At 41.6% G+C, this 16,821-nt stretch overlaps 2 protein-coding genes across 12 annotated transcripts in view; one reads left to right on the top strand and one right to left on the bottom strand.

Moving 5' to 3' along the window:
• Positions 1 to 16,821, top strand: part of LOC144763238 (uncharacterized) — an 853,666-nt gene that overhangs the window by 594,048 nt on the left and 242,797 nt on the right. The gene's annotated exons all lie outside the window — the stretch shown is intronic.
• Positions 1 to 16,821, bottom strand: part of QKI (QKI, KH domain containing RNA binding) — a 284,910-nt gene that overhangs the window by 177,980 nt on the left and 90,109 nt on the right. For 7 of the 11 annotated variants that reach the window (XR_013596195.1, XR_013596196.1, XM_078648642.1 and 4 more), the window contains exons 4-5: positions 5,745 to 5,861; positions 4,149 to 4,208 (exon numbers count right to left, since the gene is read on the bottom strand). Coding sequence is in view for 9 of the 11 variants with exons in the window: in XM_078648642.1 (XP_078504768.1) it covers positions 4,149 to 4,208; positions 5,745 to 5,861 (177 nt within the window). In the remaining 2 variants the exon portion in view is untranslated. The remainder of the gene's footprint in view (positions 1 to 4,148; positions 4,209 to 5,744; positions 5,862 to 16,821) is intronic. The other 4 variants (XM_078648647.1, XM_078648649.1, XM_078648645.1 and 1 more) reach the window with 1 other exon arrangement.

Here is a 16,821-nt window from a genome sequence, read left to right as displayed (position 1 = left end):
TACTTCCCCACATTAGACCCAACACCTCTCTTAATGCAACCTTTCCAACTGCTCTACGTTGCTCTATTTTTTTTTCAATAGCAAGGCCGCCCAAACTTCAAATAATAAGTGGGACATGATGTGGTGATAATCATTTTATTATCAGTGTTGTGAAATACCAAACCAGACATTGGAATTTGAAGCAACATTTAGGATCTTACAAAGACATAAAACCTTGGGGTATAAATCAGTAATTTAGGAGGACAATCAAGAGAGGCACTTGCCCCACGCTGAAGAAATGTAAAAAAAAAAAAATGAAAATTCACCATGTAATGAGTGCTCGCTTCAGGAGACCCTGCCACCAAAGTGGCTTTTGGCCAATGGGAGTTCTTGAAGACCTACTTTTCGAATTCTGGGATAACATTCGATGACTGTAGCCATGAAGTGGAATCTCCTAAGTCACATTTTTCTTACATACATATTGAAGTTCAAAGGAGATTGTGGTATTTATTTTTTTAACCCATCGGCCTTTCCTAACCTCTTATTTCCAAAAGGACAATTTAACGTAAAATTAGCTTCCATGTATTCCCACCATGCACATGAAGACATCAGCTGGGACACAGGCTTTTGGCGAACTTGCTGTCTGAAATCAAATGAACCATTTTAAAACTCTGATCAAACTAAACAAGTGCTCCTTTAAATGTCCACTGAAATTTTGAGTTCAACTGTCTACTTGTGCCTACTAATTCTGCAGGGAGCCTGGCACACCACCTAGTTTGAGATGACACGGTGCAGAGCAGTGTATACCTGCAGGCTATACAGCATATTCAGGTATTAAGATCGAATGCTTTTCATAGCCTGAAGGTAAACTCCAACTTCAAAGAACAGTTTGCAGCCAAATGACTCATGTTGTTCCTTTAACCACACCGTTCGTTCCCATTACTGCTATACTACAATCCCTTCTGTTGCCATCTTACATCCATGCTATACTACAGCCCAGTCTACAGTTACGGCCTAAGATGTGTTTTTTTCTCACCGCGGGTTGGCACACCAACCACTGACATGTATAACTACCAGCAGAAAAAAAAAAACTTGAAAATGAATATATTTCCGACACAGAGCCCAGGCACACTGGAGCACAAGTTGGTCCTCTAATACAATAAATTCCTGATTCAAATTTAGGGTCTTATTACAAGTTTGACGATTCATGAACTGCCGACCCCTCGGTTGCTGTCCACCCACCGCAAGCTGGGCGGACGTCCGATCGCCCTATTATGAGACTGTAGATTGCCTTTGCAAAGACCACGGCTGACACCGCCAGCACAACACCGAGGTCGCAGTCAGTAAATAGCAACTGCCATAGGGCGATACCCCACACTGCGGTCATCTCGTAATATGGCGGTTGGAGCAGCACTGCAGTCTTCTAGAGGCTGTAGTGTTCGGGCCGTCAGACCGCCAAACTAGTAGTCAGGCCCTTAGTACACAGAGGCCAATGCAATAAGGCACCTTAAGATTTATTCTTTGATTAATACACTAAAACCCATGTAGTCAGCCAAGAGAACTAAAAACGCCAGTGCGGGCACAAATCCAGACTTTTGGCATCTTTCCACAGGACCAGGATAAAAAAATATGGTTTTATTTTCAAAAATCAGTCGCAATTTATCATCTACCTTCCTCACCTCAATGTTGGACTATGAAGTCTGGAAGACTGGATCCATCGAAACCAGCATCAACTACAAGTACGTGAATGAACTCTTAAGACTAGACATTTTTATAACCAAAGATTACCCCAATGTTTATACTTAATATTCTAGATTAGTGCAAAGGCATGTACACATTGGTTAAAAATGAATTATACTAAAAACTAGATTGCACTGCAGTTCTCAAGGTATAGGTTCTAAAGTCTGCAATACCATGAGCAATTACGTAAAAATTGTACTAAGCAAATGAAAGTGCAAGTCTTTGTAAATTAGGCTTGGATAACCACAATTAATAACCTGTTTTGTGGTTAGTAAAGATAAACAAAAAAAATATATATGCAAAACTTAACACAAGCCTACCAAAGACTGAACTAATCAACATATTAACATATTAACACTTCGAATAGTAATTTACAAAAATATGCATCAGTATCTAATTCGAAGACACTATTCATCTTCAACAAAAATCTTAACGCCTTAACTGCGGCGTTTTTTCCGCCGCTGTGCGGGCGTTCTAAAGGGTGGGCGGGGCTCCGTTGGCAGACAGCAGCACTGGGGGTGGGGGGGAAGGGGGGAGGGCTCCAGTCAGCCGCACGGAAGGGGTTAAAAGAAAGGTTATGCTGCAGAGGAATGAGGGCAACAATACACCATGCTCCATTCTCTATGCCTTATCCATAAAGCGTTAGCCTGTAATATTACAAGAAGTGAGACCAAGACAGTTCTTTAAAATCCAGCCCTGGCTAAATAAACCACAGCGTTTGCTGCACGCACAGTTACAAAGTGTCTTACAAGTGGGTGACTCAAGAAGGGTTGGGCAAGTTAGCACAAATTCTCATATTTGCAACAATGGGAGACAGGAAGACTAGAAAGTCTAGTAAAAAGTACTTTATGTATGAGGGTGTGCATGGATGAGAACGATTTACATATTTCAACCTGGCATCCCACAATCACACGGATAATCAGCACTGGCAAAACCAATAGGTTTGGCATTAGTATTGTGTGCAGTATGCAAATGCAGGAAAGTTTCAGAAAACATGAACGCTACTCAAAGAAAATTTTAGTTTTTAGAGGCTATAGTCTGCACTCATTCCCCAGTGCTACCAGGTCGTTTGCTGACTGATTTCAGATTTAAAATTGTTCCTTAAGCATCACAATGGAGGTGGAAGGACGCACACAAAAAGCCAACAGAATAAAACAACAAGACTTAACTACTCCTGGGATCTGATCCACGATTTGATTTACAATATCTCAAGTCAATAGCAGGTTCAAGGGCAAAAGAAGACAATGGCTGAAGGAGGCAGACTCAAAGTATTTAAAGTTTGTCGTAATATATTCCTATTAATAGCGCATGAACAATACCCTACAAACCTAAAAAACGTTAAGTGACGTACAGGCAAACACAAACTAAAACAAACTAATATCCTTCGAGTTTAAAATAAATACTATATGACGGTGGCTAACATTGGTGATCAGAGTTAAGTCTGAACATACATTTAAATGAGCAACTCGAGGTATGTGAAAGCCATTCCTTATAAACTATGATTTTTGGGACATGGCTTCATCTGTATTTAGTCTATACTGAGTACTGGGAGGGCCTACAACATACCCAATTTGGCTCAAGAGTGCATGGTTTTTCAAAGTTAAGCCTGAGGCAACTGGATGTCGATATAAAGATTCAGTGTAGGCACTCAAACATTACAACACTTATTAAAAAAGTCTGCACTTCTCGAACCAGGAAGCGGTAGAGGTGGAAGCGACATCTGCAGAGTAGGTTTTGGGGTGGCCTACAATGTACACACGTACCTTAGGCTACAAATCAAGGCAAGTTTGCAAATATTTTTAAAGCAGATTTAACGATAACCAATGAATTAGGCAGACATCAGAAACATTCTCAAAGGACATCAGCAACAAAATGCGCACCTACCGCCCTCCCAGACTATGGTCACTTACACAAGAACACACAAATCAGTTGGGCCAGAAATCACAATGCTATGCAACATTTTAGCATTTTTTATGTTTTGATCTAAAATATTCTTAACATGTTTAAACTAGATCATAAGCATTCTCTTCACTTTTAGTGCACAACCCGGCTCAAAAAACAATAAGTGCATTTTTCTTCCAGTGAACACAATCGTAGTGACCTTTACATCCTATATTAAGGCAAGTGATTTGGTTGCCTAGGTTTAGTAGAAGTCAGGCACTTGTTAGTATTTATTACTGGTCTTATGCCTAGACAGCAAAAGCAGCCAATGATTGGGAAAAATTATAGTTTTTATATGTAACCAAAAAATATGCATTACAAGTGTTGCATTACAAAAAAACTGATCAATGACAGAAAAATGATGAAAGGGAATTCCCAGCACCAAAACTGCAAACCAATGGTTGAAGCAAAAGGAAAAAATGGAAAAATGAAATAAGCACAAGATCACCAACAGTACAGAGTGTACCAAGGTAGGAGAAGTAACTGACCTGTAACTGCAGCTCTCCGAAGGTAGTATTTTTCATGGATCCACACATGTGTGCCACGTGCTTTTGTTAAACACAAAACAGAGAGAAAAAAGAAAAACATTCCAAAACCAACAGAAACTGGGTCCAAGGACGAACAAGTGGAGAAGATATGTACAAACAGTTACATGTGGCAAAAGCGGTTCAAGTTAACTATGATTGTGTTAGTCCAAGAGGATATAGAATTCTTTGAAGGTCATGAAACTTTTTTTTGCACCAGCAAGCAAGCAGGTGGTCTTGTGCATGAGCTTCCCAGGTGACGTTCGGCTGTATGTCAACTTGACAGCCCTTGCTGTCAAGCACAGCTCATGCACATTTCCACTGTATCTGGATTTCACAACCCTTGAACACACCTTCCGCTGATCCAACAAAAAGATTACAATCACCAAAGATCCTATGCAGCACATGTAAAATGGACTAGGCGACAGAGTTTTACACAGAGCGCAAAGAGGCACAAATTAACCTAGTTGTGGCAAGTTAGGCAAGCTGCAAGACCACCATCTGCTTATATACCACATGCACCCTCTCTACTCTAAGGGGTTTGGATATTCCAACAGTATCAGAGGCGTATATGCACAACCGGACAGACCCCTTCCAACTTGAAGCAGAGAAGTGACCTGCTAGACTAATGCATGAATATTACTTTCTCCTAAGTCTTTCTGCACCTCGTAGTTAGCAAAGTAACTTTTAGGTTAATTCTCACTACTGATAAAGCATGCACGTTCAGAGGTTTACATTTAAGATTTACATGCATGCCCTTTATTATTCAATTTCAAAATTCACCATAAACTCGTTGGGCCTTGGAAATTTTGATAGGTTTTCCAAAATGTTCAACACGGTTGTTTCCCGAATCTTAGAAAACCCCTCATCCTTCAATCTGGGTTGCGAGGTCTTGGATTAACTCATTTATTCCATGGGCTTGCCTGAATATGGGCATGCCCACTTCATCCACGTCAGCTTTGCTGAGAAATGCCCAAATGTTGAAGCCACCAGACTGCATCCACTATATACGAGTCTAAGGTTGCTGTGGAGTATTCTACAGAAGCCATGTCTTCACATCAATAGTTGTGCAGACTGGTCCTCCTGGCGGGAAGCAGGCACTTTCTTAAAGGTTGATTCCCGACTCAAACTGTATTTATTTAAATCATTTTTACACACATCTGAAACCAGTCTTATAGATTGAATCGAGGAACGTATAATTTTACTACCCAAAAAGTGACCCAACCTATGGAAGCTTTTTAACTGGGGCAGAAAGACTAGCACAAAAAGAAACGGGTTGGATGAGAAACCCGAATCACTGAAAACAGAGCTAATCGCTTCAGTACGAAAATGCCTCCAAAGAAAAAGGAACTGGGGAGTGAGGAGGCAGCTGACAAATGAGTCAGGGCTGCAGTGGCAGGCCTCAACTTTTAGCTGCAGAAGCGTCTTTCATACCACGCGCCCCAAGCACGTGACCCACAAGCCAGGATCTGCACAGAGAGACAAACAAGGGGATGCCAGTCCGTGTCTCCGTGAAACATCCCATCCCATTCTTCATGCAAAACCCGCATTAGGACCTACCTTTTTTTTGTCCCTCATGGAGCCTTTTCCTCGGACCATAATTTTACATCCTGTCTCTGCCTCCAGTTGTTTTGCGGTTAGACCTCTTGGTCCAAGTATTCTTCCAACAAAATTGAACTAGATAAAGGAAAAGAGAAAAAAAAAGTATCAGTATATTACGGCTGTTGATATCACTTGCTGAAAGCTTGCTTATCTATACACTAATATTTTCACCGTTTACAACAATGGGAAGAGGAGTCATAATAATAAAAGAACCTTTGTCGCATTAGTACGGCCACATTTTTCACCCACATGGTCCTACCATGGTGCCATTTGCTTTGACCTTCTGCATACCTCGCTTAGAAGGTGTAGACTTTAATCCGAGCATCTTGTGCTTTGCTGAGGGTTACAGCACGAAAGCAGAAACAGGCCTGCATAAATCAGATTATTAGTGCATTAAAGCACACGCCTAAACTCCGACTCACCTACTCTTGATTCAATCCATTCTAACCCGACTAACACTCCTTGGTTCTCTTCCTAACTCGCTAGGCTCAAAAGCCAATGCCTCTTAGTGCATGGCCGCAGCTTGTCCACGATTAATTGATTTCGAACTTTCATGTCCCACTCTAGTTCCCCTACATGATCAAAGGGTTCAAAAGGTCTGTTGCACCTACCATTTTACACCGAACGATTTGCATGTTATGTATTCTTTAAAGTAGCAAATCAACTTTTCTAATCTAAACTCTGAGACAGATGACTGGGAGGACCTGTTTGGCATCATCATCAAGCACACTGAAGAAATCAGTTTGGCTATACGATTAGCCCACTGACTAACTCATCAGTGGCCACATTGCCTTACCCGAGTAACCAGCTTTTGCTAGTTTCTGCCCTACAAGACAAAGGGAAGGACTGTGCGGTCCTGTCCTTCCTGTTCTTACATTTTTGCTCAACCACTGACCCATGTACCCTCCTCCTGTCATCACCAGACTCCTGAGGTTACTGGATGCAGCCACTACAACTCGACGCTCCTCTCCCATTCACGATCTGCTTGAATTTAACTGCTTTGCCATGCTTCACCTGTCTCCCATAGCACAGCAATCATTTGGCACTTAGAAAGTGCATTCAAATCTTAGCCCTCTATTCAATGCTTTGCCAGTTTGACTTTGCTAAAGAAAACTGGCTATACAATGGGTGCTTTAGAAATCCGACAAACTTAATTTTGGAGCCTTGATACTGAATGTCGGTACCTGCCTTTCAACACTTCATGCAATACTGCCAATGTGCTCAGTTTGCCGATAAAAGCGACTAAATAGAAGATTCCTCCGAGAGCTGGATACACCCTTAACCATATTCCTGGACAGAGCACTACAGTCAATATAGTATCCAATCAAAGTGGTGTCAATGGACACATATGAAAAGAAGGCTTGAAGTCAAAGCGGTGACATGCTGAAAGTGGATGTGGGCCTCAAGTCACTATTGTGAACACCGGCTATTAAAGGAAGGTTTCCACTAGAGTGGCATCCCACACACAGAAAAAGTAATCTGGCATCACATGCTTGCCTAGAAAGGGGGGGGGGGGAAATCGGATGGAGCTTGTGCCCCAAACCTGTTGGCCTTGGCCCCCAGCCCACCACAGGTGCACAATGTACAAGGCTGCAGCGCAGAACGACACAGCACCCTGCTACACGTTAATTTGTCCAAACAGCATTAGCATAACCATCAACCTCTTGATTCAAAACTGCAGGAGTTTAAGAGGGCAACAGCATTAGGGGGCATTGAGAAAACACCGTTTGGAAGGTGATATAATGTTCATGGGATTCTGTAATCCCTGTATAAACATCAGTCACTAATTTCTTTATAATCAGAGACTTGTGATGCACCAAGTCGTCAATTATAAAGACAAAGTCAGAGCTAGACTATTATAGGGCTATTACAGTCTAGTTCTGACGTCACTATGCCTGCTGCGAGCCACCGCAGAGGTGAAAGGCAGTTCAGGTCACAGAACATAATTAAAGCAGCTGTTTAAAGCAACAAATGGAACGTTGTATTTCTTCCTTCTGCTCCATTTTACTATCTTACAATGACAGAGCATGTTTACTTTTTGCACTCCTTAGAGAAAAGCTCGAATTTTGCTGCATGTTTCTATAGGTTCAGAGCTACTGCAGTTTTTTGCTTGCATTGAACAGTTTCTGATATCGGTTTGAAACCAATATCTAACAGGTTTTTGATGTGTTTAATTTTGTACTGGAGGTTTTATTTGTAATCTTTCTTTGCAAACTTGCATGCTTTTTCATATGAAAGAGCCACGCATCAAGGTTATAAGTGCTTTGTGGGCAAGGTGATTGTGTGATCATATTATATGGGATAAAGTACACCCTTGCATACAGAAGGATATTGCCTATCACCTGGGAATTCCATAACCTTATAAAGTAACTCTGCCTTCAGCCTCGCTCCTCTATATGGTCATGGAACTCCTCGATGACTTGCAACAGGAGGGAGTACTTTATCCCTTATATACACATAAAAAGATATAGCTACATACATAAGTTTATTTGAATCTTTGCACAATCAGACTGAGTCAGCGTACATAATAAAATTCCATCACTGGCCTGTCACTCCGTTTTCTACACACCAGTTGTAGTCTCAGCAAAACACTCCACCCTACGCAAAATTCGGCATCAAAGCTGTGGTTGCCCTTGGTCAATCCCAGAAACATGCTCTGGGTTCTGAGGCCAACCTCATTCGCGATAAACGAAGAAACCTGCAACACATGCTTAAAATAGGTTTCCCCAACTAGAGCAATCAATAACAATAGTGGAGAACCTTGACAAAATACGTATTTCGGCAACTAATTTAAAAAAAGAAACTGTGCAACTTTAGTATTCGTGCTACACAGTGTGGAAGGCCACTGGAAGCAGACTACAGCCTATTTCTGTACAACTCTTTGGCAAGGAAAGTGCTACAGTAGCTCTGGTCTTAAAAGTACACCAGTAAGCATTTTGACAGTCACATTCAAACATCTGTTAAAATAATGTATTTAATATAAAAGCGTTAAGGTTTGGAGGAGGATCATAACATTTCATACAGGGTAACAGATCTCTGTGGGATGAACTAACACACTTTAAACCACGGAGTAAAGAAAGGAATAGTATAAAAAATGTTAACCTGTAACAGTGTAAACATTATTTTTTTATATAAAGTGCACTGCACATTACACAATTCTAGTTGACCGAGGTCTTCTTAGACTTCGTGCCTAATGGGTTACCACTATTGTTGCAAAATACTTAAATATTGAGCTTAACGTGTGTCTGCAACATTAACGATTACAAATTAACATTTTATCAGTTCCTTCGGTCTATTGCTACTAAAGAAAAACAGTATTTGCAGAGACCTTGTTTGGCGAATAACAAATTACAATTCCATCTATGCACCGAGACACAACTCAAATACATGCCAGTTGCTTACCACCAACCACACAGACACTTAGAATCTCCTTAGACTGGATTGACTAGAGTACACCCCCCCCACCCCCACAAGTCCAATATTTTTGACAATCTCAACCCACCAAACATGACCCACATTTGCTATATCGATGGAAGGTCACAGGAGCCCATGCTCCCATACCACTTTCCCATATATAGTGCGCCCGAGCTGGGGGAGGGGGGGGGGGGGGAGAATAAAAAAAAAAGTCAGCCTGCCGAAGCACCAAGAAGCTAGGTGGCTGACAGATACTGAACTATAGAAATAAACAAAAATACTGTGTGTGGCCCAATGATTAAATAATTTGCCTAAAATAGTAATAGAAGCGTTAATCGTTAAGTAAGTTCATCCTTCGCTTCTGAGGTACAACAGGTAGACTGCATCTCCCTACATAAATGAAATGTTCTGGCTACCGAAGACCAAAACTCCAACTGGAATACAGAAATGTATACACAACCAGGGGTCTGGAAACCACCATGCAGCAAATACAGCACAACTATTTTAATTTTTTTTATATTGCTCGAAAGACTGAAAGAAGCCTGGAAACCGTTTACTGTTAAAGCAGATTCCTCTGTGGATTACAAAGTCATTTACATTCCCATTGTCGTAGGAACGGCAGGTCACAAGGGATCACTTCAAAAAGCTCTGGATGAAAGTCTGATCACCAGAACATTAATCTATCGTAACCAGCTTACAGTGATAAGAGAATGATCCTGATTGCATAGAGCAAGGTTCCCCGTGCTCAAAAGCAAAAAAAATAAAATGCACTTAAAATGCTGCCGGGATTAGGTGGCATGTCAAAAATCCTTTAAATCCACATTATTTACCTCTAATAACCTAGGCCCTGAAAGGTTTCAAAGGCCGCTCACAGAAGCAGCTTTGCGATTCCAATTTAAAGGCAGTGGTTCAAATACAGTCACAGCTCATGGGGGATGTGCAAGCACCCTCAGAAACCTTCAGGGCTTGAGAAGTGCAGCAACACAACGGGTGCATGGAACCACCACAGCAGACCTCCCACATAGAATACCAATCTGTGTATTAATTGGTCTGTCAGATTGTACGAATGAAAAAAAAAATGTAATCCCCCTGGCAATTTGCCTAACTGCACATTGTTCAAAATCAACAAATGCAGAGCCACAAACCATTTTCCTTTCTAAAGGCAATCCCAAGAAAACCCTCTGTATCGGGTAACAACGCATTTAAATATATCTACATTCAAGTTCCCACTGCAAAACAGGCATTACCAAAGCCAATAGGTCTTGGTTTAGGGAGCTATTGGCTTTGCCAATTGTCTCTAGTTTTCATGCTGCACATCATCACTGATTCTGTGCAGCTTGGTTAAAATGTATGCGGACGCATTAGGTTTGCTTGCACCTACAAAATGATGCCTCAGCTTTTAAGGTCTTACCCAAGACGCGCCGTTGCATGCGAGGCATTTGTTTTACTTACAGGAAGATTAGAGCCCACACCCTGCTTACCATTGGTTGGCTCATCACTCATTTGCTTGCTTACATTTGGTCAGTTTATGTCAGCTTCACTTATTCTGCTTGTGTTTGGGCAAGGAAGCAGTACTTGGACCATGCTCAAAGAGAGTACCAATACCCTGCCACTGCTGGCGCTTTTAGAGGTACTTTTTGTTGTTGTTGTGGAAGAATCCATAAGAGAGCAGTCTGTACTGTGTGTTGCTTGCCCCTTAAATCCATGGTTTCTTCTCTTTTGTTGTAGTTCTGTGACGGTGATGAGATTTTCTCTCATTCCCACCTCTGCACCAGTTACCATTCACTGGTGAAATCTGGCTGCTTTTACACAAAACCGCATGGTATGCTTCAGAACCTGGGCAAAAGAGGCTTCCGCACAAGTCAGTGTGACTTTTCTATTTGTATAGCTATGAGGAAGCATGTTGCAGTTCATGTTTTGGAGATGTCAAAAGTTGGCAGCCACACTATTTAGTTTTTTGGTATCTCCATCTTTTTTTGAAAGAAGTGTGAAGTGGCCTAGGGACAGTGGTCATGTTCAGTGTGTTTGTAATGTTTAAAGCATGTCCATATGCAATATTTATGATGCCAAGGAGTGTTTTTAAGTACACAAAATAATCTGAAATAGACTTGAAGTTCTGCACATTGCCATTCATGAAACAGGTTTAGACTCTCTCAGAAGTCGCCCGATCTTAAAATCTTAATAAAATCCGAGACCCAGTCCCAACAACTGGTGCCATAGACGCAGCCTTGGGGTTTGTAATTCATGGATTAATTGGCCTGTACGATGTGGACGCCCCTCCTTTCACAATACCTGGAGAGCGGAAGCAAGCTTGCTGGTCAGACACTACACCACCTTAATTGCAGCTGGGCAATCAAACACATACTGAACAGGCACCACTATCGCCCAATACTGTTCAATTTACTTAGCTTGTAAAGATGAAAGGATGAGTGGGCCCTGCTGCAACTACAAACGTGTGATCTCCAGCCAACAGTCCGTTCCATGGCAGACAAACTCCTTCCCCTATTCACTACAACTGAGCTGTCAATGAGGAGTCAGAGGGCTACTTGCAACAGTTCAGTGTTGCACACACCAAAAAATAAAATAATTTTTTTTTTATTTGAGAGGGCTGTGTGGGCCAACACTGAACCCAAGTGAAATACATATTCGTGAACACCCTACTGTCCGAAGTGAAAATTAGGGGATCAAAGTGGACTTTTAATTGTAGCTTTCGCCCAATAAACTCTCCTGTATTATCAAAAAGGGTGTATTTATTAAACTAAGACATCTATGTTTAATTTTCACATGGAATGCACTCATTCAAATGAACGCTTGTTGACATTACTTTTCCCTAGTGAAGGCTTAATTTTGTGCATTTTTCACCACTTTTCTCTGAGTGCACAGAATCTGGTCGTGAACAGCTCACTGATTTAAAAGACAGGTCTGTTTGTCTGAAGCTCCACCTTGCAGTTGGTAAATCAGTTGCAGATTTTGATTTTAACATATTAGTCTGTCACATCCTGCTAGTGGCGGTGGCACCGCCTGGGCGGGGAGCAGGTAGGACTGGCGACCCATCTGTACCCGTCCTGTAATCATTACCCCCTTTGCAGACCACCGTTGGACACCCATAGCTGAAAAAAATAGACACCGCCCCTTCAATCTGGGAACAGCAATGTAAGTGCAGTTTACTTTTCACGCTTTACTTACTCTTGCATTCCCAGAGTATTTGCTTTTTTAGGATGTTAGGATTCTGTGATTTTCCATGCAACAATCTTATACCTCGGTACAGCGCGAACTGTGAAAAGCCTCACCTCAAGGTATCTGTATGAGTTCAGGTTGATGCTGAACATTTATTACAGTTCATGTTAAAGAGCATTCGAGTTTAGACCAAAGGCAGTGTGAATTTCTCACAGTGCCCATCAGTGTGTGATAAAGGGCTTCAGAATACATGCTCATCCGATCCTTGGCCTCTCTGGAGAGTGCAAAGTGCAGCGGTCAGGAGGGCCAATTGCAATTTTATGTTGAAGTATGTGAAGGAGGTACAAACCTGCAGTAAATTTTCCAGGGCAAATTTTTAAAAAGAAAATAGGAAAAGCTAGGACGTGGCCAGCACCGACAGTCATACTTTTTTTTTTTTGTGTTTTTTTTTTTACATTGAGCCATGCAGTGCCAGCTGCTGTACAACATGGCTAAAAAACATTGACAAAGTCAACAGTTCATGCGTAGGAGACACCTATTGACTTTGCCAATATTGGTTTTCCTTTGTAGCTACCAATTTAAATTGGATTTGTAACTAAAAAGAAAAAAGTGCAATTTATTTTTTTTAAGTCGGTGGGGTGACGGAACACAGGGACAAAACTGGAGATCTGGGTAGGGAATGAAAGAAACACAGACACTGGGGTGGCAACACAGAGCGTGGGGAAAGGAGACCGAGAAAAACAGAGCTGGGAGGTAGCAAACCGGCAAAGGAGCACATGGAGCGAGGGGACACTGAGGGCCAAAATGCAATCTTCAGAAAGGTACAAGGGTGAGCACAATATGACAGGGCAGGGAAAAGTATACTGGAGAGCAGCAGGGCACAGCAGTGGTAAGCAGCACACTAAGGAGAAAGCTGGCAAACACATGCGCTCCCAACCCAGGGAGTGCTCAACTCAAAAGAAAAAGTAGTGCCTGAAAAGCAAGAAGCAGAGACGGTAAAAAGGATATGCTCCATGGGACAGAAACAGAAAATGTACACGTTTATACATGAATAACAAGCGGGCAAATTAGAGCAACAGGCAAGTCAACCAATATAATCAGCAGACGGGCTTGTATGCTCTTAGGAAGCCCAAAATATTTCTTGCAACAGACAGCACATGAGCGGTCTAGTAGAAGAGACCTAAAAAGTTGCAAAATGTTCCATTGACACCGGTCTTCACAGCAGTCCCACGCTTTTTACATACGTGTAAAAAGCTACTAGAATTCAGCAACGCTTCAGTGTAAGTAAGTGCACAGTTGTTCTAGACAGTTTTTAGAACACGAACCTTTCAAACAGGGATGTCCAACGTTGGTCTGAGATAGCTAGATTCATACCAGATATTCAGGATATGTCATGCAAAGGGAGGCGAAACCACCAAACAATGTACAACTGATCTCCAAACATAGCTCACATAAAGACTGCTGTGCCGTTCAAGTTTTAGGCCGCATTCTGAGGGCAGGATATAGTAGTCTAGCCAAGCAGTTGTTCAGGCAGTTAATAAAGAGGGTCATAAAAAGACACTGATGTCCTTCCAAACTGTGTGACTTTAGCTGTCACTGGAGTGATAAGCCCACCAGCTGTTTTTTCTTGGCAGGGCTACAATACATTAGCTTCTATTTAAGGACTCTTTGCACCAGGAACAAACAGTGCGGCTTAAATCAGCTGCTAGAATGTCAAACCTACTTTCATCTCTGACCTCATGCATTTCTACTTCAAAGCATCCGTCTTCTCTCGTGTCCTTCCTACTCTACAGACTATGTTGCTTACCGCGCCTGCTTTGTGGTCAGTTCAACTCGAAGGGACTGTGCACAGCAATCCACTCTAAATGGCAAACGTTTGACAATCGTGAGTCATGATACTTCTATACTGGGCAAATGCTTACAAACCAACATTTTACCTCAGTGCAGAACGTTTGTTGTTATCTAAGGAAGTTCGGACGAAATTGTTTCTGTGCGGTCAAATCGTGAGACATTTTAGGTTTTGATTTTTTGGACTTCGTAAAAAGCCCCAGATATCCGCAGTTTATGAAAGTCATCCGAGTTCTCTTTATTAGGTAGGCAACGCTTCTTGTTATAAGCGGGTTTCTAAATCAAACAGACTTGGTACAAATCACCACAGTCAGTCACTGATCCAGAAAATTTCCTCTAAAAATACATGCCGTTTACCTTGGACACAAGCTTGCCCGGGATACTTATTTGAGCATACGGTGAAGACGCGGTCATTGCCAGTTTTGATGACCTTGGTATTGATCTTGAATCTGTTACAAGAATCTGTGTTTACATGAGTATGGTCATAAGTGCAGCTGATTAACACAAAAAAGTGTTCATGTGTGGTAGCCTTCCCTCATTTATAAAGATTTGGAAAAAAATTATTCCAGAAAAGGTCCAATTAATCAGAAGTCACTATTCCTTATCAATCTTTACCTGAAAAAATACACTTTATTAGATCAGAAAGCATGAATTTCGCTAAACGTTATATAAAGCATAATGAAATAAACCCTTCATGAAAGTGAATTGAAATTGCATTTAAATACAGAGTGAACATTTAGAGAGGTATGTATCTCTCAAAATCCATGTGGCAAATCATCATTCGCAGAAGTAATAAGAACAAGCATGGTGAATATGTCTCTCCTTTATAATGTTTGTGACTAGCTGTTAGCCACGCCAATGTTTATCCATTAAAAAATACTAGATGTAAACATAAAAATCCTGGAGGAAAAGGAAATATCTTAAGGTATCTCTAAGCTGTCAGTTGAATTCAAGGGTTGCAATAGTTATACATGGCATCGTTTCTTAAATACTTTTCATTCACGAAAGCCTGAACAGAATTTTAAAAGCGTGTCAGAATGTAAAGGGATGCACTGGCAAAGCCCTAATTTACTTTCCACAGGATTCAGCCATATGGCCCTCCGTTGAAGACCAGGGAGATGATGTATTGTCCTGCACGAGAAGCGTCATGCCAAGTACACCTACTGTCTCAGATACAATCCGAGCGAGTGCAGCACATGCCCCTTCTGTAAATGTTGCTTGGTGCCAAAGCATGGGCTGTCATGCAATAGGTAAAGTGCAAGAGACAAAACCAAAATGAGGCTTAAAGTCTGCTATTCAGCCATACCATAGCAGAAATATCCCTGTCGTGTGTATATAGGGGTGGAGAGCAATACAGTGGGGGCATCTGGAAGGGAAATGAAGTAGCACACGCAAAAGTTAAGTAGAACACATGCACACCCCTGGAGTGCTGCATGAAAAACAAAATAAATAACTTGCCTAAGTGTGAGCAGTAGAATGATACGCAGTCAGTCAATAAAAATAATCGTAGAAGCTACGTTTCAGGGGAGGGACAAAGAGGAAGGCAAATCATCCAATAAAAAGAAAGCAAATGAGTTATGCTTCAAAGCACAGGTGACTGACTGTATATAACAAAAAGGAAAGAGTCTTTGACGACCGGGATAGACATAGGAAGAAGGCTATAAATTTATTAGCGTTTTTCACCCAATGTCTGTCCCTGTTACAAAGACGGGCAATGGAATAATGAAGCAGGTCTTTACCAGTCATCAAAACCACTAAGTGAGTCCATTGCCTTCAATGTACCGGTGAACATTGCGATGTTGCAATAGGAGTTACTCTTAGAAGATTGAGCTTTTTGCTATGTAGTTCATTAATGGGAGAAGGTGAATGTAAGCAGGGAGACAATGCTCGGAGATAACCAAATTTAGATATGGGACAGTTGGAAGGCACTACCCTCTCAATCTCCAGGTCATGCAGGTTAATTTTTCTGCTGGCACCATAAATGATTCTGTAACAAAAGCCTATAGTTAAACCCCTTGTACTGTCTGGGAAATGTAAGCTACTAAATTTCAGAAGATACCAAACACCTTGACCCAAAAAACCTTGCCAGCAGTAATCTTTAATTTTAGCAAGTGAGATTATATTCTAAAAAGGACCACTCTGGCAGATGAATGAATGAGCATAGTAGACTTGTAGGCATTACTGGGCGAATCAATTTTTCTTGCGGAGTAGAAATTATCTTATCTAGATTACAATTTCAATAGTTGGGAAGGATTGCACCTCGTTAAAGAGCGTAAAATGCCAAACACAGCAGACTACAGAATTTCTAAAAGCAATCAGACTCCGATGTCTGGCGCAGGGTATCTCGGACCACTCCCCGTTGTGGGCCTGCTATGCAGTGGAGACGTAGAGCACTCGTCAAAATATATCACTGCACCCGTGGTGCCTGAAGGTTGCGCAGATACGGACAGAACTGGTGCAGACTACAAAATCGCACTTAGAGGAAAATAAGACTTCGGTGGAGTCAGCCAGTTCTTGAGAGCGGCTTATAAGACAGTTATAAAAGGTCAGGGACTCTCCCTCATGGTGGGTCATGGAAGAGCGGCGATGGACACTC

This window comes from Lissotriton helveticus, chromosome 6 (assembly GCF_964261635.1).
Source record: "Lissotriton helveticus chromosome 6, aLisHel1.1, whole genome shotgun sequence".
Taxonomy (NCBI): domain Eukaryota; kingdom Metazoa; phylum Chordata; class Amphibia; order Caudata; family Salamandridae; genus Lissotriton; species Lissotriton helveticus.
The sequence above is the reverse complement of the archived record's forward strand: the minus strand, read 5'-3'. Positions and strand labels throughout refer to the sequence as shown.